General features: G+C 37.2%; 1 protein-coding gene across 1 annotated transcript; it reads left to right on the top strand.

Moving 5' to 3' along the window:
* The first annotated feature begins 1484 nt into the window (after positions 1-1484).
* Positions 1485-9330, top strand: LOC122899248 (cilia- and flagella-associated protein 410-like). Its single transcript, XM_044236822.1, has 3 exons — positions 1485-1489; positions 8751-8800; positions 8936-9330. The coding sequence occupies exons 1-3, from the start codon at positions 1485-1487 to the stop codon at positions 9328-9330; spliced, it is 450 nt and encodes a 149-aa protein (XP_044092757.1).
* The last annotated feature ends 14795 nt before the right edge of the window (positions 9331-24125 follow it).

Below are 24125 nucleotides of genomic sequence, written 5' to 3' on the forward strand. Positions count from 1 at the left end.
ATCTGTTTTGCCTTCTTACTCCCTTTTCCTATCCATATAAGCTATCTCTGTTCACAATGCAAAATTAGGGAATAATCAGCTCTTTGGGGGAGGAAGAAGGAGTGAGGATTATGATCAATTCTTCTTCTACATGTATGATTGTTTTCCCTTTCCAAGATATAGTTTACTTGTTCATCCTTGGAAAATAGTTGGTTCTTGGATTTTTATTTCCAACCAAAACAACAGCAATCAAACTAAAATAAGACCTCGGTGTTGGAAAGAACATCAGGGTCACCTAGTCCATCAGGTTCTACCTGGGATTCTGATTAAAAATACTGGGGAGCCCAAAGATTTACAGGACTAGAATCACCAGGATCTGGGTTATATGATTTGAAAGAAAAGCTCTCCAGATAATGTTGATTTGGATCCTTGGTTACAAACCATTAATACTAATCCCATCTGACATTTAAATCATCCAAATGATTTTCCAGTCACGGGGAGATCTTCACCTCCATAGCATGTCCTTCTTGTCTTAGGAGTAATTGTTAGAAAGTAATTCCTTAGACCCACCTGAAATCTGCCTTGCTTTAGATTGTGTTGGTCATCCTTGCTCCACCAAGTGTGCCACAGAAAAGAAAGTCTTCTTAAGTTTTATAGTTGATCTCCAGATCTGCATTTTATGATCCAGTTACAAACCGAGTACTTAGCAGAACCATTATTTCCCTCATTCTCAAAGTGATATTTTATTGTTTTAGATGAAATATTAATAAAGGCAAATAGGAATCTTACCAGAAGGAGATGCTATAGTGAGAAGGTCTTTAAACCCAGAAGCATCTATGGTATTGAGGTCTCTGTGGTGAGAAAAGATGGGTGAGGTTTATGACAAGCTCCTTTCAATAGAAGAATCACTGTGTAAACCCCTCAGGCTCTAGAGCAAGGTCTTGCCATCGGATAATCATTCCCCTTTTCAATAACAGTTCCTGGTGTGATACTAGGCACTGGTAGAGTTGGAGAGTTTGAATAGGGGACACCAGGGAATTGTGGTCAGAAATATCCATCAGGAAGTGGCTTTTGTCAGACTTGCTATTTGAAAAGGTCTAGTGGACCCAGGATCAATTTATAGGAATAAGGAATTGGTACATACAGTATTGAGCAAAAAAGGCTTGAGGGTATAAGTAAGCCATGCAAGCAGGTGGCCCAGATTTATTGCAATAGATGCCTTTCTCTCTGCTTACACCATACCTGAATTAATGATGCTATGATGATTATACAATGGCGATTTTTATTTTCACTGTTTTTTATTATTGTTTTTCCAGTTTTGTTGAGATATAATTGACATACGACATTGTATTAAAGTATACAACATAATGACCTGATATGTGCATATATTGTAGAATGAATATAACAATAAGTTTAGTTAACATCCATCACTTAGATATAAATTTTAAGATTTGCTCTTTTAGCATCTTTCAAATATGCAATACATGTTGCTAGCTATAGTCACCATGCCGTATGTTACATCTTCAGGACTTATCTTATAACTGGAAAATTATACCTTTGTCCACTCTTGTCTATTTCTCTCACCACCTATTATCAACTGTTTTAAAAACATTTATTAGTTATCATTCCATCATTCTACTGTAATGAAAAGTTTTCCTTTCTCTCCCATTTATTTTTTTATTTACTTATTTATATTAGTATGAAATGTAGATTCCTATTTTATTCAACTGGGTTAGTTACTGTCATCAGTTTGATGTTCAAATTGCCCAAGATTAGGCCACAGGAGCATCTTTAGGTTACTCCTATATCTTTTCATATGTTCTCATCATTCTTTATGTAAGAAAATAATGATCTGGCAGCATAAGATGCCTGGGGCTCCTTTTGTGCTGTCCTTGCCCTTGCTTTAGAATCAGGCATTTCTCCAGTGAGTCCTGGTTTCTTTAGTGGAGGATGATAATTAGAAACCAAGATGTGGATATTTGGCAGGTATATATGAACATATGTTTTAAACACTATGAATTCACACTAAAACCTTCAATTTCAGTACAAAACTTCAGAGTTCTTGCTGGCCATCCCTTCCCATGTTTGTAAATGTATTATCTAATAGTAAAAGAAACCTAGATCTCTTTATTCTCAATATTTGCTAATTTTTTCAATGTACTAATTTGCCCAGTGTTACAAATGTCTCAGCCAAGGCAGCCAACTCCTCTGCCTACCATCTCTTCCCTCCCAGTACTCGACAGCACTCAGGCACTTCACATCCTTGATTACCAGTGGATTTGCCACTGACACGTCTCCAGAGAGCCCACATCCCTTTCTTTATTGTACCATTCAGGCAGGCTACTGGTGACTCCTCTGTCCCTACTCCAGCTCCACTTCCAGAAGGCAAAGAAAAGGTCACCTCCGACTTTCTATTCTGCTTTCTGGGAATTTCATCAATTTTGTTTTCTAAACTGTCCAACGAAGTTTTCAAAAAAAATGAGAAAAAAACTTGAAAGTTATATATATTAGTATACATATATACTCACATATATGTATGAAGAAGAGAGTCATTGAAAAAATACATATATACATAATTTTCATGTTCTTTCATTACTTTAAGAAATTTAATTACATAATTTAAAAAAACTAAATAATTTTAGAACAGTTACAGAGATAGTACAGTAAGTTCCTGTCTATCTTTCCCATCTTCCCCAAAGTCAAAATCTTACATAACCATGGTAAAATTATCAAAACTAAGATATTATCCTTCTTTCATTCTTTTAAAAGTAGCATTTTAAACTTGTTTTATAGATTGAGCCTCATGTCTTTGATCTCAGGGGCTAATAATTCTAGTTATTTTGGAGTTTCTTTCTGTCCCCTGTTTTTTTTTTTTTTAATGATTCAGGTCTTTATTTATTTTTTAAATTAGTTTTTTGTTTTTTATTAACATAGTATGTATTATTAGCCCCAGGGGTACAGGTTTGAGAACTGCCAGGTTTACATACTTCACAGCACTCACCATAGCACATACCCTCCCCAATGTCTATAACCCAACCACCCTCTCCCTCCCCCCAACAACCCTCAGTTTGTTTGTGAGATTAAGAGTCTCTTATGGTTTGTCTCCCTCCTGATCCCATCTTGTTTCATTTTTTCCTTCTCTACCTCCTAAACCCCCCATGTTGCCTCTAAAATTCTTCATATCAGGGAGATCATATGATAAATTGTCTTTCTCTGATTGACTTATTTCTCTAAGCATAATACCCTTTAGTTCCATCCATGTCATTGTGAATGGCAAGATTTCATTTCTTTTGATGGCTGCATAATATTCCATTGTATATATACCCCACTTCTTCTTTATCCATTAATCTGTTGATGGACATCTAGGTTCTTTCCATAGTTTGGCTATTGTGGACATTGCTACTATAAACATTTGGGTGCACGTGCCCCTTTGGATCATTACATTAGTATCTTTAGGGTAAATACCCAGTAGTGCAATTGCTGGGTCATAGGGTAGCTCTATTTTCTACTTTTTGAGGAAACTCCATGCTGTTTTCCAGAGTGATTGCACCAGTTTGCATTCCCACCAACAATGTAGGAGGGTTCCCCTTTCTCTGCATCCTCACCAGCATCTGTCATTTGCTGACTTGTTAATTTCGGCCATTCTGACTGGTGTGAGGTGGTATCTCACTGCGGTTTTGATTTGTATTTCTCTGATGCCGAGTATTGTGGAGCACTTTTTCATGTGTCTGTTGGCCATCTGGATGTCTTCTTTGAAAAAATGTCTATTCATGTCCTCTGCCCATCTCTTGATTGGATTCTTTGGGTTTTGAATTTGATAAGCTCTTTACAGATTTTGGATACTTGCCCTTTATCTGGTATGTCCTTTGCAAATATCTTCTCCCATTCTGTCAGTTGTCTTTTGGTTTTGTTGACTGTTTCCTTTGATGTGCAAAAGCTTTTGATCTTGGTGAAGTGCCAATAGTTCATTTTTGCCCTTGCTTCCCTTGCCTTTGGCGATGTTTTTAGGAAAAAGTTGCTGCGACTGAGTTCAAAGAGGTTGCTCTCCGTGTTCTCCTCAAGGATTTTGATGGATTCCTTTCTCACACTGAGGTCCTTCATTCATTTTGAGTCTGTTTTCATGTGTGGTATAAGGGAATGGTTCAGTTTCATTTTTCTGCATGTGGCTATCCAATTGTTCCCAACAGCATTTGTTGAAGAGACTGTCTTTTTTCCATTGGACATTCTTTCCTGTTTTGTTGAATATTAGTTGACCATAGAGTTGAGGGTCTATTTCTGGGCTCTATTCTGTTCCACTGTTCTATGTGTCTGGTTTTTTTTTTGCCAGTACCATACTGCCTTGATGATGACAGCTTTGTAATGGAGCTTCAAGTCTGGAATTGTGATGCCACCAACTTTGGCTTTCTTTTTCAATATTCCTCTGGCTATCTGAGGTCTTTTCTGGTTCCATATAAATTTTAGGATTATTTGTCCCATTTCTTTGAAAAAATGAATGGTATTTTGATAGGGATTGCATTAAACATGTAGATTGTTTTAGGTATCATAGACATTTTCACAATATTTGTTCTTCCAATCCCTGAGCATGGAACATTTTTCCATTTCTTTGTGTCTTCCTCAACTTCTTTCATGAGTACTTTATAGTTTTCTGAGTACAGATTCTTTGCCTCTTTGGTTAGGTTTATTCCTAGGTATCTTATGGTTTTGGGTGCAGTTGTAAATGGGATTGACTCCTAATTCTCTTTCTTCTGTCTTGTTGTTGGTATATAGAAATGCAACTGATTTCTGTACATCGATTTTATATCCTGACACTTTACTGAATTCCTCTACAAGTTTTGGCAGATTTGGAGTGTAGTCTTTTGGGTTTTCCACATAAAGTATCATATCATCTGCAAAGAGTGATTGTTTGACTTCTTCTTTGCCAATTTGGATGTCTTTAATTTCTTTTTGTTGTCTGATTGCTGAGACTAGGACTTCTAGTACTATGTTGAATAGCAGTGGTGATAATGGACATCCCTGCCATGTTTCAGGTTTTTATTTAAATTCTTAGTTAACATATAATGTAATATTGTTTTCAGGAGTAGAATTTAGTGAGTCATTGCTGACACATAATACCCAGTGCTCATCATAACAAATGCCCTCCTTAATACTTAATATTTATGTAACCCATCCCCCCACCTCCCTCCATCACCCTCAGTTTGTTCTTTGTAGTTAAGAGTCTCTTATGGTTTTCATCCCTCTTTCTCTCTTTGTATCCCTTCCCATATGTTCATCTTTTTTGTTTCTTAAATTCTATATAAGAGTGAAATCATTTGGTGTTTGTCTTCTTCTGATTGACATATTTTGCTTAGCATATACATTCCAGCTCCCTCCGCATTGTTGCAAATGATAAAATTTCATTCTTTTTGATAGCTGAGTAATATTCCATAGTGTGTGTGTGTATGTGTGTGTGTGTGTGTGTATACGACCTCTTCTTTATCCATTCATCAGTGAACATGTGGGCTCTTTCCATAATTTGACTATTGTTGATAATGCTGCTATAAACATCAGAGTAATCTATTTCATTTCCTTTCCTTCCCTCCTTCTCTGTCTCCCTTCCTCCCTCCAATCATCCTCCCTCCATCCCTCCCTCTCTTCCCTCCTTCTTCCTTCTTTTCCTTCTATTTAATTAATAAGGATGTACATAACACTTACTATATTCCAGGCACTGTTCTAAATACTTTACAAATATTAGCTCATTTATTTCTCTCAACATTTCATGTGGTACACATTGTTCTCCCCCTTTAATGGTGAAGGAATTGAGACATGAAGAAGTTATGTAAATTGCCCAAGATTATATAGATCATTAGCAAAAGAGCCAGGATTTGAGTCTATGTGCTCTGTTTCCACAGTCTGTGCTCTTTTCCACTGTCATGCTGATTGTCAGGTAGATTGCAAACTTCAGCTGAGGGCCCAAGCATCTTGTGATGCACATAGACTAATGGTCAGGGTTTTGGCCTATTTGTTAGACTATACCCATCTGTAGTACTACAGGTCTTTTTTGTGGAACTACTTTATATTTTCTAGATATGAAGTCTCTAGTATCCTGCCTGGGCATAGCTGTTAATGTACTTTTTGCCAAGTTCCTTCGAGGTGTTTAGGTCAAGGATATTGGAAGGATCATAGATTAAGAATTTACTCTGGTACTTTTTCTTTTTTAAGATATTTATTTATTTATTTGAGAGAGAGAGTGAGAGTGAGAGCGAAAGAACATGATCTGGGGGAGAAGCAGAGGGAGAGGGACAGGGAGAAGCAGACTCCCTACTAAGCCGGGAGCCCAGTGCAGATCTCAATCTCAGGACCCTGCAATCATAACCTGAGCATAACACAGATGCTTAGGCAACCACTCAAGTGCCCCTGATACTTTTATTAAATGTAATTTTTACATTTATTGACATGACAGAATAACCTATTTAATCTATTGTTAATATCTATTTTGAAATAGTATCATTGACTCCTTTACTGGGAAATATAACCTATATGGAGGAATGGTTCTTTTATGTTACTCATTATATCTACATGTCACTATTTTAATTAATTTTTTTTTAAAAAATTTACTTATTTATTTGAGAGAAAGAGAACGAGCAGTGGGGAGGGTCACAGGGAGGCAGAGAGAGAGAAGCAGACTCCCTGCAGAGCAGGAAGCCCGGGGCTCTATCTCAGGACCTGAGTTGAAGGCAGCCACTTAACGGACTGGGCTCCCTAGGCTCCCCTGTATGTCACTATTTTAATTCCTGTGTCTGCAGATATACGCAGTAAGTGAGATTGGTCTAGCAGGGGTTAACAAACTACGGCTTCAAACAAAATCTAGCACACAGCATATTTTGTATGGCCCACAAGCTGAGAATCAGTTTTACATATTTAGAGGGTTGTAAAAATAAAAGAATATGCAACAAATTGCGTATGACCTACAAAGCCTAAAATGAAAGGTGCTAAATAAATACAGGTCATTCAACCATAATCATTTCAATTTAACACATTGACTGTGTGGCTATTTTGAGAAGATACTGTAAATATGTCAGTCCTTTTCCTCAAGTAATTTATAGTCCAAATGATACCACATCTCTACCTACTGCCTTCCCCAAATGCATCTTCCCAGTTCTATCAACTGGCAAGTAGTCTCGGGTGAGTGTTAGCTCATCTCCAAAGTAGGAGGTCATTGCTACCTTCCAGTAGGAGTGTATACTGTAACTATCCCACCTTTATGTTTTTGCTCATGTTTCTTCTATCTGCTGTGTTTGCCCTTCCATATTTTTGATATAATTAATAACTAGCTAGGTTCCATTTTCTCCACTGTCCTCTTGGTAATGCTCCAGCTTAAGAAGGAGCACTTTCTCCACTCCTCTGAATCCTGTAACATCCCTGTTAACTTCCTATCCTGGTTATTCTACACATCTGTTCTCTGGTAGGATATATTCCTTGAATGTAAGATCTAATTGATCTGTAAATTGTCATATGGTGCCTGAAATAGATTCATGCATATGGTATTATCTGCCTGACTCTTGTCTCTCCCCATATGGTTTAGTTTGGACTTTTGTAATCTGGAAGTAAATTAGTACGCCTACTCCATAGGAAATGTACTTTGGTGATATTTATTTATCTTCAGAATTTTACTTCCTTTTTAGCACTTGTATCTTTGAAACCCACTAACATATTGGTATTGTTCTCCTCTCTTTAGTATTTTATTATTGCTTAAGCATTTTGTATCGCCGAAAGATTTCTTAGTGGTAGTAAATTCTGCATAGTAACTTTGGAAATATATAATATGAATATGACCCTAACTGGAACTTTTTTACAAACTGTAAACATTCCCAGGATAAAGACTAATAAACCAGAGAATTTTTGTACTGGAGTAATAATAGTTTATTTGTATTCTTCTCTTTTATATATTCTTTCCCCTTTTTTTTCTATAAGGAATTTCTTTTCTAGAACACTGAAATTGTTACTATGATGTATTTTATTCCTATACTCTTACCTACTCTTTCCATTAGGGGTCTTTAAAAATCCATGATCTGGGGAGGGGGGAGAACCATTTTCTTCTATATTTGAAAATTTTCTGGGGTAATAACTTTATTTGAAGTTTAGAGAGTATATGAATTATTTGCCTTAAAAATCTATCTTATTTTATGGGGCTCTTGCATCATTTCTCGTTAACTGACTAACAACAGCCAGGCATCAACAGAACTCTTCAGAGTAATAAATAATTATATTAGTCCAGATTGACACTATTTTTCTGATTTATGTTGTTGTTAGCATCTACTAACGCTAGGAGCAAAGAGACTTAGAAACGTTAGGAAATTATTATAGAAATGTCTAGATGTTGCAAAACACTCAGTGATATCAGTTCTGAAAAAAATCAGGTGAAAACATATTTTATTGTTTTATCCTTACTTGTATACTTCTTTCTAACTTCTCTTGCCACTTACATGTCTAACACTCTATGGAAAATTGGCCACAGAAGAAATGTAGCATGCTGAAAATGTTTAATCCATGCTGTAACTTAAATACCTTGAGGTCTAGAGATCTCATTTTGAGTGTTATCTTGTGGATGTACTGTCTCTCATCAAAGTCCTTTCCTCTGACTTTTAGAGAAAATGAACTAAATGTCCAATTTGTTTTAAATTTAATTACATGGGATAATTTATTTTTTCAGCTTTATTGATATATAATGAATGTATAACATTATATAGGTATAAATAGTATACCATATTAACTTTACTTTTATAGTAAAAAAGTAAAAAAGTAAAGGTGCAGCTTCCGCACCTGCAGAAGCTGGACAACCAGTGTACGTGTCTGCCCCAGCGGCGCCCCGCACAGCCCTGACCCCTCCCGGTGCTCTCCTGGGGCGGGGGGTGGGGGGAATGGCTCCTGTGGGGGCCAGTCCGCTCTGATGCCGTTGCTCCCCGCCCCCGCTCTGAAGCCATGACCGAGGAGGAGCTGTCCTGTGCGCTGCTGGAGGGAGAGGAGGTCACAGCCCCTGGCATTGAGGGCACAGGGAACGGTGGGTCTGAGCTGTCCTACGCACTGAGTGGCATGGACACCAGCGCCGAGACCCGGCAGGACACACTGAGCTGTGGCGAGGAGGCGACCAGCGTCCAGAGCCAGCTGGGCCTGAAGCCGCCTTCCTGGGAGCGGTTCCCTTCCTTCTCACAGAGGGACGCCGTGAGCGGTCACAAGAACAGGAACAACGTGCTGAGTGCCGTCCTGCTGCTGCTGCGGGAGCTGGACGCCGAGGGGCTGGAGGCCGTGCGGCAGACCGTGGTAGGCCGGCTCCAGGCCCTGCACAAGCTGGAGCTGCAGGAGGACGTGGAGTGACGGTCAGTCGGGACCGAGCTGCCAAGCCTTCCTCCCACGACCCCGTGCCCAAGCGCCTGGGAGATGTGGGGTCCCTGCCACAGCCACGGCCTCCACAGGACCCCGGCTGAGTCCCAGCATGCGGGCCATGTCTCAGGAAACTCTGGCTTGCCTGGGGGCGCGAGGCCCTCGGTGTGGATGGCGCCGGCAGGCGTCGGGCACTGTGCTGGGTGCCCTCCCTGCGTGGGGCCCAGTGCACATCGGCCTGCACAGGGGGCCCCCCAGACTTGTCTCTTCCTGAGGTGGGCAGGGCCCCCACTGTCCCTAATAAATATCTTACCAAAAAAAAAACAAAAAACAAAAAACAAAAAAAACCCAACCAAAACATTTTTTTTTTTTTAGGAACTTTTGTTTTTAATGATTACAAACTAAATTACAAATAACGTTAATAGCAAGAACACTTGAAGAGGTGGGAGAAGAGAGACAAAATCATAAAAAGGAAAAATACTCTTTTTTAAACATTTGCATTACAAAATCCCAAGGTGCACATGGCAACACATCCACCCATTCCTACTTAAAAAACTACTATAACCTGAATGAAATATAAATATAATTGCTCATCCTTCTTTTAAAGAAAAAATTTTCCCAATGCCCTCATTCAGTCCCAGCCCTAAAAACATGTCAGCATTCTCAAAATGATGTCTAAACCCTAATTTCCAATCCTGTGGGGGTTGGCCTTCAGAGGAAGATGGGACCTAGGACATTAAGAACTAAGAATCTTAAAAGGAAGAGAAACATTCAGACAACTTTTCCTTGCTTCATAAGGTCATGGTAAAGCACAGTCCCTGTCCTAGAGCTTCCTAAACACCTCTTGCCCATAGGAGGGACAGATAGGGGTACTAGTAACTTTTTGTTACTGTGTATGAAGTGAGAGCTCACTGTGATTTTGATTTTCATTTCCTGGATGATTAGTGATTTTGAGCATTTTTTCACATAATTGTTGGTCATTTGTATATCTTCTTTGGAAAGGTATCTATTCAAGTATTTTGTCCATTTTAATTAGTTTGTTTTTTATTTGTTATTTGTATGTGTGTGTGTGTGTGTTTGCTATTGAAATGTCTGAGTTCCTTACATGTTTTGGTTTTTAATCCCACATCAGATTTATGATTTGCACATATTTTTTCACATTCCATGGGTTGCTTTTTCATTTTTAAGGTAAGTTCTTTTGCTGTGTAGAAGCTTTTTGGGATAATCCCATCCCACCTATTTGTTTTTGCTTTTGTTGTTTGTGCTTTAGGTATCATGACCAAAAAATAATTGCCCAGGGAACTTTCCCCCTCCTATGTATTCTTCTAGGAGTTTTACAGTTTCAGGTTTTACATTAATCCATTTCAAGAAGTATGATGCCTCCAGCTTTATTTTTCTTAAATTTGCTGTGGGTATTTAGTCTTTTGTGATTTCTTATGTAGTTTAAGATAGTTTCTTCTCTCTCTGTAAAAAATGCCATTGAAATTTTATAGGGATTACATTGAATCTTCAGATTGCTTTGGGTAGTGTAGACATTTTAATAAAATTAATTCTTCCAGCTATTAACATGGGATATTTTTTCATTTATTTTTGTATTCTGGCTTATTTTTGTTCTGGGCTGGCTTGGAGGAAGGGTAATGTGGTCAGAGAAAACCACCCCTCTTATTCTTCTAGTGTGGTCCTCTTTGGTCTCTGCTGTCCATGGGAAGGCAACAGCCTCCACTTTGGGTTCTAGTATTTTCACAGCGGTGATTATCTATAAATAGTTGCTAGTTGGTCTTCTTGTGAGGGATCCTGAAGTTGGAAGGACCTATGTCACCATATCGATCACTGCCCTTTTATTGAAAAATTTAAATAGCCCTTTCAGTAATGCTCAGGTTTTCAAGGAAAAGAAAATCGAATCACAGTGTTCAAGATTTCTCAGTCTTCTATCTTTCTTCCTAGATATTCCATAAAGAAGTGTGTGCATGTATGTGTGGGAGTGTGGAGGTGATGAGGTAAAGATTTATGCAAGCTTATGATAAAAAGGGAAAGTCAGGTCTTCAGCCTTTGCTTTTTTGACCGACTTAGGAACAGTGCCTTCTGTCTACTTGGTTACTACTTGCTTTATTGGCCATCAGTTTTAGTGATCTGGATTCTGTCTATCGGGCCAGAGCCTGGTGGTAGTCCCTATATGATTTGGCCTTTTCTAATCCCCCAGAGCACTATTGACCTCTTTGAGGTCTGGTGTAACATTCAACCTTATCTAAGTGATCTGCTATGCTCCCTTCATTAGAGAGTCATCTCTACAAAAACTCCCCAGCCTTGGCTCTGAGCTAATCCCAGGGCTCACCGCAAGTACAGTTAAGGCTACTTTGGGGTGACAGTAGCCCAAATATATATTGGGCAACCAGCAAGTCAGCTACTTTCCATAGACACAAAGATCTCCCTCTACCTCTGTTTGACATATCTCACATACCTCCTCTCTCTTTCTCTCTCTCTCTCTCTCTCTCGGTGGAAGCTTCAAAGGGAAAATAGGAGAAATAATTACTTACTCTCTTTTTCCTATCTTACTTCTTTTTCCCTCTGTTGTATTGTAGTTCTAGGAAAAACAGTGGGCTTTTTATTTACTTATTTATTTTTGCTTAGTGCACCACACTATATCTTTCTTCAAATATGAATCACTAGAAAAGGAATATTCTCTGTATGATAAGAGTACTTTATGAGTTGAGTCATTCATATTTTCTTGGTGTTAGGAAAAATTGGGATGGTTGGTGGAAAGATAAGGAAATTTAGAAAAAAAATTTTAAAACAGCAGTTTTACATGCCAAAGACTGAATATTATCTTATCCTTTTACCTTGCTTTCTTCTGTAATAAGATCCAGTCTTCCATCAAGCAGATGGAGGTCTTCAATGGTCTAGAAAAAGCAAAAGAGAAAAATCAATTTGAAACTTTCTATAATGGTACTCCTTTAATGCAAAAAATGGGTATGATCATTATGTTTAGAAAGCTTAACATCTACTCCTACATCTATTTGATTGACTGAATTTTTCACCTTAAACAAGCTGAAATACTTTGGGTAAACAGTATAGAAATTTCCAATACCTTTTTCCCTCACGGTAAATTACTGTATCTTAAATTACTACATTTAATAGGGGAAAAAGAAAAATTCTATTCTAGTTTTACAATTGTATTCAAGATTGTTTTCTTGTCTTGTTTATTTATTATAAAATAGAGCTGACCAAATAAATGTGTTTACATAAAATATATGTAGTTACTGATTTTTCCTTGACTTGCTTATTTCTAAATAAGTGGCTTGACTATGATTTTCACTTTATAAACTCTCTAGAATATCTAGAATATTCCATAGAATATTTCTATTATTCTATTCTATTCTATTCTATTCTGCACTGTCTCCTTGCTAAGCTCCTCCATACCACAATAGTGACTTGTGGCATGGGAATGCGTATGGTAGTGGGAAGAGCCTTTGAGTCATTGGAAAACTGATTCTGTATGAGATGTGTAATCTTTATGTGTTACAGTAAGTCCCAATACCTAGAACATATGAAGAATGAATAATAAAAGTAACATTTGATCTTTGTAATTCATGTAGAAAAATAATTTGTCTTCTATCTTACATCTAGGATAGTGATTGACATATAATAGATTTTCAATAAACACCTGCTATTGCCGTTTTCACTGATTTTCCACTTGATAATTTCTCATTTCACATCAGGAGAAAATTAAATGTTGACTAGTTGCTGGAGGTCAGAAATACCTAGTAAATTTTCCATGCTGTACTCTATATTTTTTTTTTTTAAAACTGGTAAGAAAAAGCCTCAGTAACAATCTCTTTTTTTAAATTGTTTTGATAGAGCCAAGAACGATTTACTGAGTGATCTGATCTGACATCAAGATTATTCTTTAGAGCTTTAGATTTTTATTTCTTTTATCTTTATGATATAATAAAATAATAAGGAAAGGGTATTGTTATTTCCTCTTTCATTCCCTACTCACAACCTTTTATTATTTGACTTTACAATTATTAATCATCACTTTACACAAATCCCTTTCTTAAAATTTATCAAGATCTCTTTATTAACAAATTCAATTTTCTCTTCCAAAGACTCCAACCTTCTCTCTGCCCACTCTTGTTCAGCCTACGTCAATATGGACCATACTTCTTTCTGACTCTACTCTTTTCATTTTCCAACACTATATAGTTTTTTTTCTTAATGACTCTCTTTTATGTCTTTTTACAGAGTAGGCTTTATATGCTTCTGCACTGGATTCTCTCTATACCCTTTAATAAGGTAGGCACTTTCAAAGCTTTTATCTATAATATAGTTTTTTTTTTTTTTTGAGGTGATATCTCATTGTGATCTTTAAAAGTTTTTATTTAAATTCCAGTTAGTTCTGGGGGGGGTGGCTAAGGAGAGGGTGGTGGGGTTATGGACATTGGGGAGGGTATGTGCTATGTTGAGTGCTATGGAATGTGTACGGTGATTCACAGACTGTACCCCTGGGGCTGATAATACCTTATGTGTTTATAAAAATAAATAAATTCCAGTTAGTTAACATGCACTGTAATATTAGTCTCAGGTATACAATATAGTGTACAATGTAGTGTATATTCAACACATGCACTCCTTAATCCCCATCACCTATTTAACCCATCCCCCCACCCATCTCCCCTCTGGTAGCCTTCAGTTTGTTCTCTGTAGTTAAGAATCTGTTTCCTGGTTGGCCTCTCTCTCTCTCTCTTCTTTTCCCCTTACTCATTTGTTTTGTTTCTTGAATTCCACACATGAGTGAAATCATATAGTATTTGTCTTTCTTTGACTGACTTACCTCGCTTAGCACAATACTCTCTAGCTCCACCCACGTTGTGAATGCAAGATTTCATTTTTTTTATGGATGCATCATATTTCATTGTGTGTGTGTGTGTGTGTGCATGTGTGCGTGTGTATATCTCCACCTCTTTATCCATTCAGTTAAGGGACACTTGGGCTTCTCTAACTGGGCAATTGTAGACAATGTTGCTATAAATATAGGGGTACATGTATCCCTTTGATTAGTGTTTTGTGTTTGTTGGGTGAATATTGAATAGTATGATGATTGCTGGATCATAAGGTTTTAAATTTTTGAGAAACCTCTGTATTGTTTTCTAGAGTCATTGCACTAGTTTGCATTCCCACCAACAGTGCTAGAGGATTCCCGTTTCTCCATATCCTTGCTAACACCTTTTGTTTCTTGTGTTGTTGATTTTAGCCATTCTGAACAGGTATGAGGTGATATCTCATTGTCATTTTGACTTGTATTTCTCTGATAATCAGTGATGTTGAGCATTTTTTCATATATCTGTTAGCCAGCTGTATGTCTTCTTTGAAAAAATGTCTATTCATGTCTTCTATTTTTTAAATTGATTATTCATTTTTTTATTTGTAGATCTTTTTTTTCCAATTTATTTATTTTCAGAAAAACAGTATTCATTATTTGATTATTCATTTTTTGAATGTTGAGTTTTGTAAGTTCTTTATGTATTTTGGATACTAAACCTTTATCAGATATATCCTTTGCAAATATCTTCTCCCATTCCATAGGTTGCCTTTTAGTTGTGTTGATTTAGTTGTGTCAATTCCTTCACTATATAATATAGTTTTTACATTTCTTTTTTATTTTGTGGTAGCCTATTTCCAAAGATACGTTCCTGCGCCAGTGAACCACACCTCCTGGTACTCATGCACTCCTCTTGAATCTGAGCTGGATCTTGAACATGCTGGTAACCAATAGAATGTAGCAGAAGAGACACTGGCTAAATTCTGTGGCTAGGTCAGGTATAGTCTCAGACTTCTGTCTTGGGCTATTTGAATACTCTTTCTTAAAGCCTTGAGCTACCATCTAAGGTACCCACTACTGTGAAGTGTCTATGATTGAGAGGCTACTTTTAGGTGCTCTGGATGACATTCCTAGCTGCACCCAGGCTTCTAGACATCCCAGTCAACGTGGGTGAATGAAGCCACAGGGTTATACACATAAGTTCATCTGCCAGCTGAATATCGTTCTATGAATACCATGTTGTGCAAGCAGAAGCATGGCCCAGCTAAGCCTTGCCTAAATTTTTGACCCATAACATCATGAGATATAATAAATGGTTATTATCTTAAGTCAGTAAACTTTATTATATTTGGTTATGCAATAGTTTCAAATTCCATTACCTCATGGTCACCTCTGTAAGTTTAGGTCTCAGAGCTGGATGTGTCCTTTATCCTGACCTCTATTGTAGTTTGACTTTAAATTCTCTTCCATTGATGTGTTTCTCTATTTCTGTACCAATGCCACCCTACTTTAATTATAAAAACTTTATATTATGTTTTATTTTAAATATTTGGTGAGCTAAACCCTCATTTTTTCCTTCAGTTTTCTAGGTATTATTGAAAATTCACATGAAGCATTAATATAGGGGTATCATTATAAATCAATGGAGAAATTACTTTAAAAAACTAGGTAGTCATTTGGGAAAAGATAGCTTATATCATACTAAATAAAAATCCTGATAATTTAGAAATAAAAAAAAAACTATCCAAGTACCAGAATAACATGGATGAATTTCTAGGTATAGGGGAAATTTTCCTATCCATGACTTAAAATCAAGATACAATTAGACAAAAGATTATTAAGTTGACAAAAAACATGGCAAAACCCCCTCCAAACCCATAATCCATGGTAAATAATGTAAAATGACAAATGACAAATTTAGAGGAAATATTTATGATGTATATCACAGATGAAGGGTAATATCTTTAGTTATATACTGGACTCTTAAAAGTCAGTTTAAAAAAAAAAAACAAAAACTTGATAGAAAAATAGAAGACATGAAGATAAATTTCACATAAAGAGATATAAAATGGCACTTACTTACACAGATGATGTTCAACTTTACTTGTAAGCTAAATTAAAATGAAAGAATATGCTGCAGTACCATTTCTTATGAATAAGATTCACAAACATCCAAAAGGTTGCCTCTTGTCAGAGCTTTGAGGAAAAAGGCAATTTTTTGTATGTATGTTCGAATTTTTTGTTCATTCATTCATTCATTTGTTCTTTTGTTCACTTACATTTTGTATGGGGGTGGGAATCTCAGACATTTTTCTTACTTTTGTACTTTGCTTTAGCTTCAGGTATAGAAGTTTTTTTCCTATATCTGGCATTTCTATATTCTTTAGTCTTTTCTTTATTCCTTAGTAGCCAGTCACCTGTCACTCTAATCACCTACTGCTAGTAAATAATTCTTTTATTAAACTTTTCTTTTCAGATTACCATGTGGTTTCTGTCTCCTGACAGTACTGTGACTGACATAACCTTAATAAAGACAGTTGAGGAATATCTAGCAAAACTACATATTTATTTACCATTGACTTTGCAAATTTGTTTCTATGAATGCACCCAACAACGCATTCTTTTTTTTTTTTTTTTAAGATTATTTATTTATTTATTTGACAGGCAGAGATTACAAGTAGGCAGAGACGCAGGCAGAGAGAGAGAGGAGGAAGCAAGCTCCCTGCTGAGCAGAGAGCTGGATGCGGGGCTCTATCCCAGGACCCTGGGATCATGACCTGAGCCGAAGGCAGAGGCTTTAACCCACTGAGCCACCCAGGTGCCCTCCAACAACACATTCTTGAAGTTGGTATAGCTCTGTCTTTTTTTTTTTTTTTTAAAGATTTTATTTATTTATTTGTCAGAAAGAGAGGGAGAGAGCGAGCACAGGCAGGCAGAGGCAGAGGGAGAAGCAGGCTCCCTGCCGAGCAAGGAGCCCGATGTGGGACTCGATCCCAGGACGCTGGGATCATGACCTGAGCCAAAGGCAGCTGCTTAACCAACTGAGCCACCCAGGCGTCCCTAGCTCTGTCTTTTTTAATAGGTGAAATTAAAAAAGAAATATTGCCCATGCTTGCCTGCAGGAGACTGATAAGATAAGAAGATATTGAAGACTTGATAGGGCTTCCACTGATCAAATTTGGGACATTATGAATACCCCCCCCAATAACTGTATATTAGGGCATTACATCCCACTGACACAAAATAATCCATGAGTCCATAGTTAAAATAATAAAATATAAATGGCAAGAATATTCTTTATAAAAGAATGCCAGTTAATAACTATAGAGATCACTATGGAATTTTACAAATCACCATTTTTAAACAACTAATGAGTATAAACATTGATTCAGGCAGAGGATATAAAAATTGATTCAGGCAAGCACAATTAATGGTGGCTAAAGCCATTTTGTAAAAGGTTGTTACATATTTTCGAAGTATCACCCTACACGTTACTTATTAAACACAGAGGGAAAGAAATGCCACTATAATGCAGAAATGAGACAAACATTTCCCAAATCAAGTGACCAAGCTTTACATTATTAGAAATTGAACAAACTTATCTTATTTGACTTATTATGTGATATTGTGTCATACTGAGAAAAATACACAATTTCATTAATACAGCATTCTTACCAAAAATACTGAACCTGAAGAAACAATTAGACATACCCAGATTGTGTACTGTCCTACATGACAACTGGCATGGACTCTTCAAAAAATATCTATGACCTGAAAGAAAAATAAAAGAGGGAGATATGGTGAGGAAGGGGGTGGGAAGAAAGCTCTTCAAAATTAAAGATAATCAAAAGACATAATAAGTAAATGTATGTGAATATTTTTATAGCTTACTTTTTGTGACATAATAACTTTGTGACATATCAACCAAGTACAAAATCTCAGTGGCATACAGTGATAAACATAAACATTTTGCTCATGGATTTATGGGTCAGCTGGGTAGCAGTGCTCTGTGTGTGGTTATTTCAGAGTACTTGCTAAAGGTACAGTTCTTACAGTGGGAAGTTCTTTCTATGGCAATGGTGGTAACACACAGACAAGTACATTTCAAGGCCCTGTTTACTTTAGGTCTTCTAAAAGTTCTCTAGTTGCAGAATGCCTCTGCAGAAAGTCATTTAGCTATGGCTAAATGGAAAGTGAATAGTTTTGAATACTTATCTAAAAACACCAAAATTGGATCCTGGATCCAAATTAAAAATAGTTAAACAGGCTTTATGGGGTAATTAGTGAATTTAAACAAGGACTGCATATAAGATAGTATCTGATGTACAAGTTATATTTTCTGGGTGTGATATAGATATCATGGCTATTTTGAACAATGTTCTAATTCTTAGGCAATAACATGTTAAAGTTTTGAGGAGTGAATGTTATAGCTAAAACTTAAATTCAAATAGTCCAGCAGCAGCAACAAAAATATATATCCATCTGTCCATTTCCCAACATCTTCAATTTATGGATCTCAGTTTGACAGACTACTTGCTACTAATTCAATAGATAATTTTAGCCTAACTACTTCACTATCATCACCTTAGCCGTTTAATGTATAGAGTAAGAAAAAAAAAATGTATCACGACCAACTTGAGGATGCTGAGTAATTTGAGAAGGGAGCACAAAGTGGACAATCAAAAATGCTGGCTCATACTGATGGAAAAGTCATCCAAGGCATATAAAATCTCTCTGTATCTATCTATAAAATGCAAACATGGAAGTATTAACAGTTGACAAGTCTAAATGAAGCATATACGAGTGCACGTTTTTCCACTCTTCTGCACATTTTCTGTATGGTTGAAGTTTTTGAAAATAAAAAAAAATAAAGTGAACATCAAATCAATAAAGTAAATATCTGGATAGACACCATGGTGTACTGGAACTTATGGGAATGACTGACCAGATACTTGGCTTAACTTTTCCTTTGTATTTTTTTTTAATAAATTTTTTTATTTTTTATAAATATATATTTTTATCCCCAGGGATACAGTTCTGTGAATCGCCAGGTTTACACAATACACAGCACTCACCAAAGCACATACCATCCCCAATGTCCATAACCCCACCCCCCTTCTCCCAATCCCCGCCCCCCAGCAACCCTCAGTTTGTTTTGTGAGATTAAGAGTCATTTATGGTTTGTCTCCCTCCCAATGCCATCTTGTTTCATTTATTCTTCTCCTACCCACTTAAGCCCCCATGTTGCATCACCACTTCCTCATATCAGGGAGATCATATGATAGTTGTCTTTCTCCGCTTGACTTATTTCGCTGAGCATGATACGCTCTAGTTCCATCCATGTTATCGCAAATGGCAAGATTTCATTTCTTTTGATGGCTGCATAGTATTCCATTGTGTATATATACCACATCTTCTTGATCCATTCATCTGTTGATGGACATCTAGGTTCTTTCCATAGTTTGGCTATTGTGGACATTGTTGCTATAAACATTCGGGTGCACGTGCCCCTTTGGATCACTACGTTTGTATCTTTAGGGTAAATTCCCAGTAGTGCAATTGCTGGGTCATAGGGCCGTTCTATTTTCAACATTTTGAGGAACCTCCATGCTGTTTTCCAGAGTGGTTGCAACAGCTTGCATTCCCACCAACAGTGTAGGAGGGTTCCCCTTTCTCCGCATCCTCGCCAGCATCTGTCATTTCCTGACTTGTTGATTTTAGCCATTCTGACTGGTGTGAGGTGATATCTCATTGTGGTTTTGATTTGTATTTCCCTGATGCCAAGTGATATGGAGCACTTTTTCATGTGTCGGTTGGCCATCTGGATGTCTTCCTTGCAGAAATGTCTGTTCATGTCCTCTGCCCATTTCTTGATTGGATTATTTGTTCTTTGGGTGTTGAGTTTACTAAGTTCTTTATAGATTTTGGACACTAGTCCTTTATCTGATATGTCCTTTGCAAATATCTTCATCCATTCTGTCAGTTATCTTTTGATTTTGTTAACTATTTCCTTTGCTGTGCAAAAGCTTTTGATCTTGATGAAATTCCAATAGTTCATTTTTGCCCTTGCTTCCCTTGCCTTTGGCGATGTTCCTAGGAAGATGTTGCTGCGGCTGAGGTCGAAGAGGTTGCTGCCTGTGTAATCCTCAAGGATTTTGATGGATTCCTTTCTCACATTGAGGATCCATTTTGAGTCTATTTTTGTGTGTGGTGTAAGGAAATGGTCCAATTTCATTTTTCTGCATCTGGCTGTCCAATTTTCCCAACACCATTTATTGAAGAGGCTGTCTTTTTTCCATTGGACATTCTTTCCTGCTTTGTCGAAGATTAGTTGACCATAGAGTTGAGGGTCTATTTCTGGGCTCTCTATTCTGTTCCATTGATCTATGTGTCTGTTTTTGTGCCAGTACCATGCTGTCTTGATGATGACAGCTTTGTAATAGAGCTTGAAGTCCGGAATTGTGATGCCACCAACTTTGGCTTTCTTTTTCAATATTCCTTTGGCTATTCGAGGTCTTTTCTGGTTCCATATAAATTTTAGGATTATTTGTTCCATTTCTTTGAAAAAGATGGATGGTACTTTGATAGGAATTGCATTAAATGTGTAGATTGCTTTAGGTAGCATAGACATTTTCACAATATTTATTCTTCCAATCCAGGAGCATGGAACATTTTTCCATTTCTTTGTTTCTTCCTCAATTTCTTTCATGAGTACTTTATAGTTTTCTGAGTATAGATTCTGTGCCTCTTTGGTTAGGTTTATTCCTAGGTATCTTATGGTTTGGGGTGCAATTGTAAATGGGATTGACTCCTTAATTTCTCTTTCTTCTCTCTTGTTGTTGGTGTAGAGAAATGCAACTGATTTCTGTGCATTGATTTTATATCCTGACACTTTACTGAATTCCTGTACAGGTTCTAGCAGTTTTGGAGTGGAGTCTTTTGGGTTTTCCACATAGAGTATCATATCATCTGTGAAGAGTGATAGTTTGACTTCTTCTTTGCCGATTTGGATGCCTTTAATTTCCTTTTGTTGTCTGATTGCTGAGGCTAGGACTTCTAGTACTATGTTGAATAGCAGTGGTGATAATGGACATCCCTGCCGTGTTCCTGACCTTAGCGGAAAAGCTTTCAGTTTTTCTCCATTGAGAATGATATTTGCGGTGGGTTTTTCATAGATGGCTTTGATGATATTGAGGTATGTGCCCTCTATCCCTACACTTTGAAGGGTTTTGATCAGGAAGGGATGCTGTACTTTGTCAAATGCTTTTTCAGCATCTATTGAGAGTATCATATGGTTCTTGTTCTTTCTTTTATTGATGTGTTGTATCACATTGACTGATTTGCAGATGTTGAACCAACCTTGCAGCCCTGGGATACATCCCACTTGGTCGTGGTGAATAATCCTTTTAATGTACTGTTGAATCCTATTGGCTAGTATTTTGGTGAGAATTTTCGCATCTGTGTTCATCAAGGATATTGGTCTATAGCTCCCTTTTTTGATTGGATCCTTGTCTGGTTTTGGGATCAAGGTGATGTTGGCCTCATAAAATGAGTTTGGAAGTTTTCCTTCCATTTCTATTTTTTGGAACAGTTTCAGGAGAATAGGAATTAGTTCTTTAAATGTTTGGTAGAATTCCCCCGGGAAGCCGTCAGGCCCTGGGCTTTTGTTTGTTTGGAGATTTTTAATGACTGTTTCAATCTCCTTACTGGTTATGGGTCTGTTCAGGCTTTCTATTTCTTCCTGGTTCAGTTGTGGTAGTTCATATGTTTCTAGGAATGCTTCCATTTCTTCCAAATTGTCAAATTTGTTGGCGTAGAGTTGCTCATAGTATGTTCTTATAATAGTTTGTATTTCTTTGGTGTTAGTTGTGATCTCTCCTCTTTCACTCATGATTTTATTTATTTGGGTCCTTTCTCTTTTCTTTTTGATAAGTCTGGCCAGGGGTTTATCAATTTTATTAATTCTTTCAAAGAACCAGCTCCTAGTTTCGTTGATTTGTTCTATTGTTTTTTTGGTTTCTATTTCATTGATTTCTGCTCTGATCTTTATGATTTCTCTCTTCGCACACTAAACTTTGGTATATTTTAAAAACCTTCAATTTATTTCTATCTATTCTTCACACACTAAACTTTGGTATATTTTAAAAACCTTCAATTTATTTCTATCTATTCTTCGCACACTAAACTTTGGTATATTTTAAAAACCTTCAATTTATTTCTATCTATTCTTCGCACACTAAACTTTGGTATATTTTAAAAACCTTCAATTTATTTCTATCTATTCTTCGCACACTAAACTTTGGTATATTTTATGATTTCTCTTCTCCTGCTCGGCTTAGGGTTTCTTTCTTGTTCTTTTTCCAGCTCCTTTAGGTGTAGGGTTAGGTTGTGTACCTGAGACCTTTCTTGTTTCTTGAGAAAGGCTTGTACCGCTATATATTTTCCTCTCAGGACTGCCTTTGTTGTGTCCCACAGATTTTGCACCGTTGTGTTTTCATTATCATTTGTTTCCATTATTTTTTTCAATTCTTCTTCCCGGTTGACCCATTCATTCTTTAGAAGGATGCTGTTTAGTCTCCATGTATTTGGGTTCTTTCCAAACTTCCTCTTGTGGTTGAGTTCTAGCTTCAGAGCATTGTGGTCTGAAAATATGCAGGGAATGATCCCAATATTTTGATACCGGTTGAGTCCTGATTTAGGACTGAGGATGTGATCTATTCTGGAGAATGTTCCATGTGCACTAGAGAAGAATGTATATTCTGTTGCTTTGGGATGAAATGTTCTCAATATATCTGTGATGTCCATCTGGACCAGTGTGTCGTTTAAGGCCCTTATTTCCTTGCTGATCTTTTGCTAGGATGATCTGTCCATTTCAGTGAGGGGAGTGTTAAAGTCCCCTACTATTATTGTATTATTGTTGATGTGTTTCTTTGCTTTTGTTATTAATTGGTTTATATAGTTTGCTGCGCCCACGTTGGGGGCATAGATATTTAAAATTGTTAGATCTTCTTGTTGGCTAGACCCTTTGAGTATGATATAGTGTCCTTCCTCATCTCTTATTATAGTCTTTGGCTTAAAATCTAATTGATCTGATATAAGGATTGCCACTCCTGCTTTCTTCTGATGTCCATTAGCATGGTAAATTCTTTTCCATCCCCTCACTTTAAATCTGGAGGTGTCTTCGGGCTTAAAGTGAGTTTCTTGGAGGCAACATATAGATGGGTTTTGTTTTTTTATCCATTCTGATACCCTGTGTCTTTTGATTGGGGCATTTAGCCCATTAACGTTCAGGGTAACTATTGAGAGATATGAATTTAGTGCCATTGTATTGCCTGTAAGGTGACTGTTACTGTATATTGTCTCTGTTCCTTTCTGATCTACCACTTGTAGGCTCTCTCTTTGCTTAGACGACCCCTTTCAATATTTCCTGTAGAGCTGGTTTGGTGTTTGCAAATTCTTTCAGTTTTTGTTTGTCCTGGAAGCTTTTAATCTCTCCTTCTATTTTCAATGATAGCCTAGCTGGATATATTATTCTTGGCTGCATGTTTTTCTCGTTTAGTGCTCTGAAAATATCATGCCAGCTCTTTCTGGCCTGCCAGGTCTCAGTGGATAAGTCAGCTGCCAATCTAATATTTTTACCATTGTATGTTACAGACTTCTTTTCCCGGGCTGCTTTCAGGATTTGCTCTTTGTCACTAAGACTTGTAAATTTTACTATTAGGTGACGTGGTGTGGGCCTATTCTTATTGATTTTGAGGGGCGTTCTCTGAACCTCCTGAATTTTGATGCTCGTTCCCTTTGCCATATTGGGGAAATTCTCCCCAATAATTCTCTCCAGTATACCTTCTGCTCCCCTCTCTCTCTTCTTCTTCTTCTGGAATCCCAATTATTCTAATGTTGTTTCATCTTATGGTGTCACTTATCTCTCGAATTCTGCCCTCGTGTCCAGTAGCTGTTTGTCCCTCTTTTG

This window comes from Neovison vison, chromosome 2 (genome assembly GCF_020171115.1).
Source record: "Neovison vison isolate M4711 chromosome 2, ASM_NN_V1, whole genome shotgun sequence".
Taxonomy (NCBI): domain Eukaryota; kingdom Metazoa; phylum Chordata; class Mammalia; order Carnivora; family Mustelidae; genus Neogale; species Neogale vison.

Bases quoted from the DNA above. Each gene is read 5' to 3' on its own strand.
- LOC122899248 (XM_044236822.1), top strand. The intron at 8,801-8,935 runs GTACGTGTCTGC...CCCGCTCTGAAG, and splicing joins GCAGAAGCTGGACAACCAGT to CCATGACCGAGGAGGAGCTG.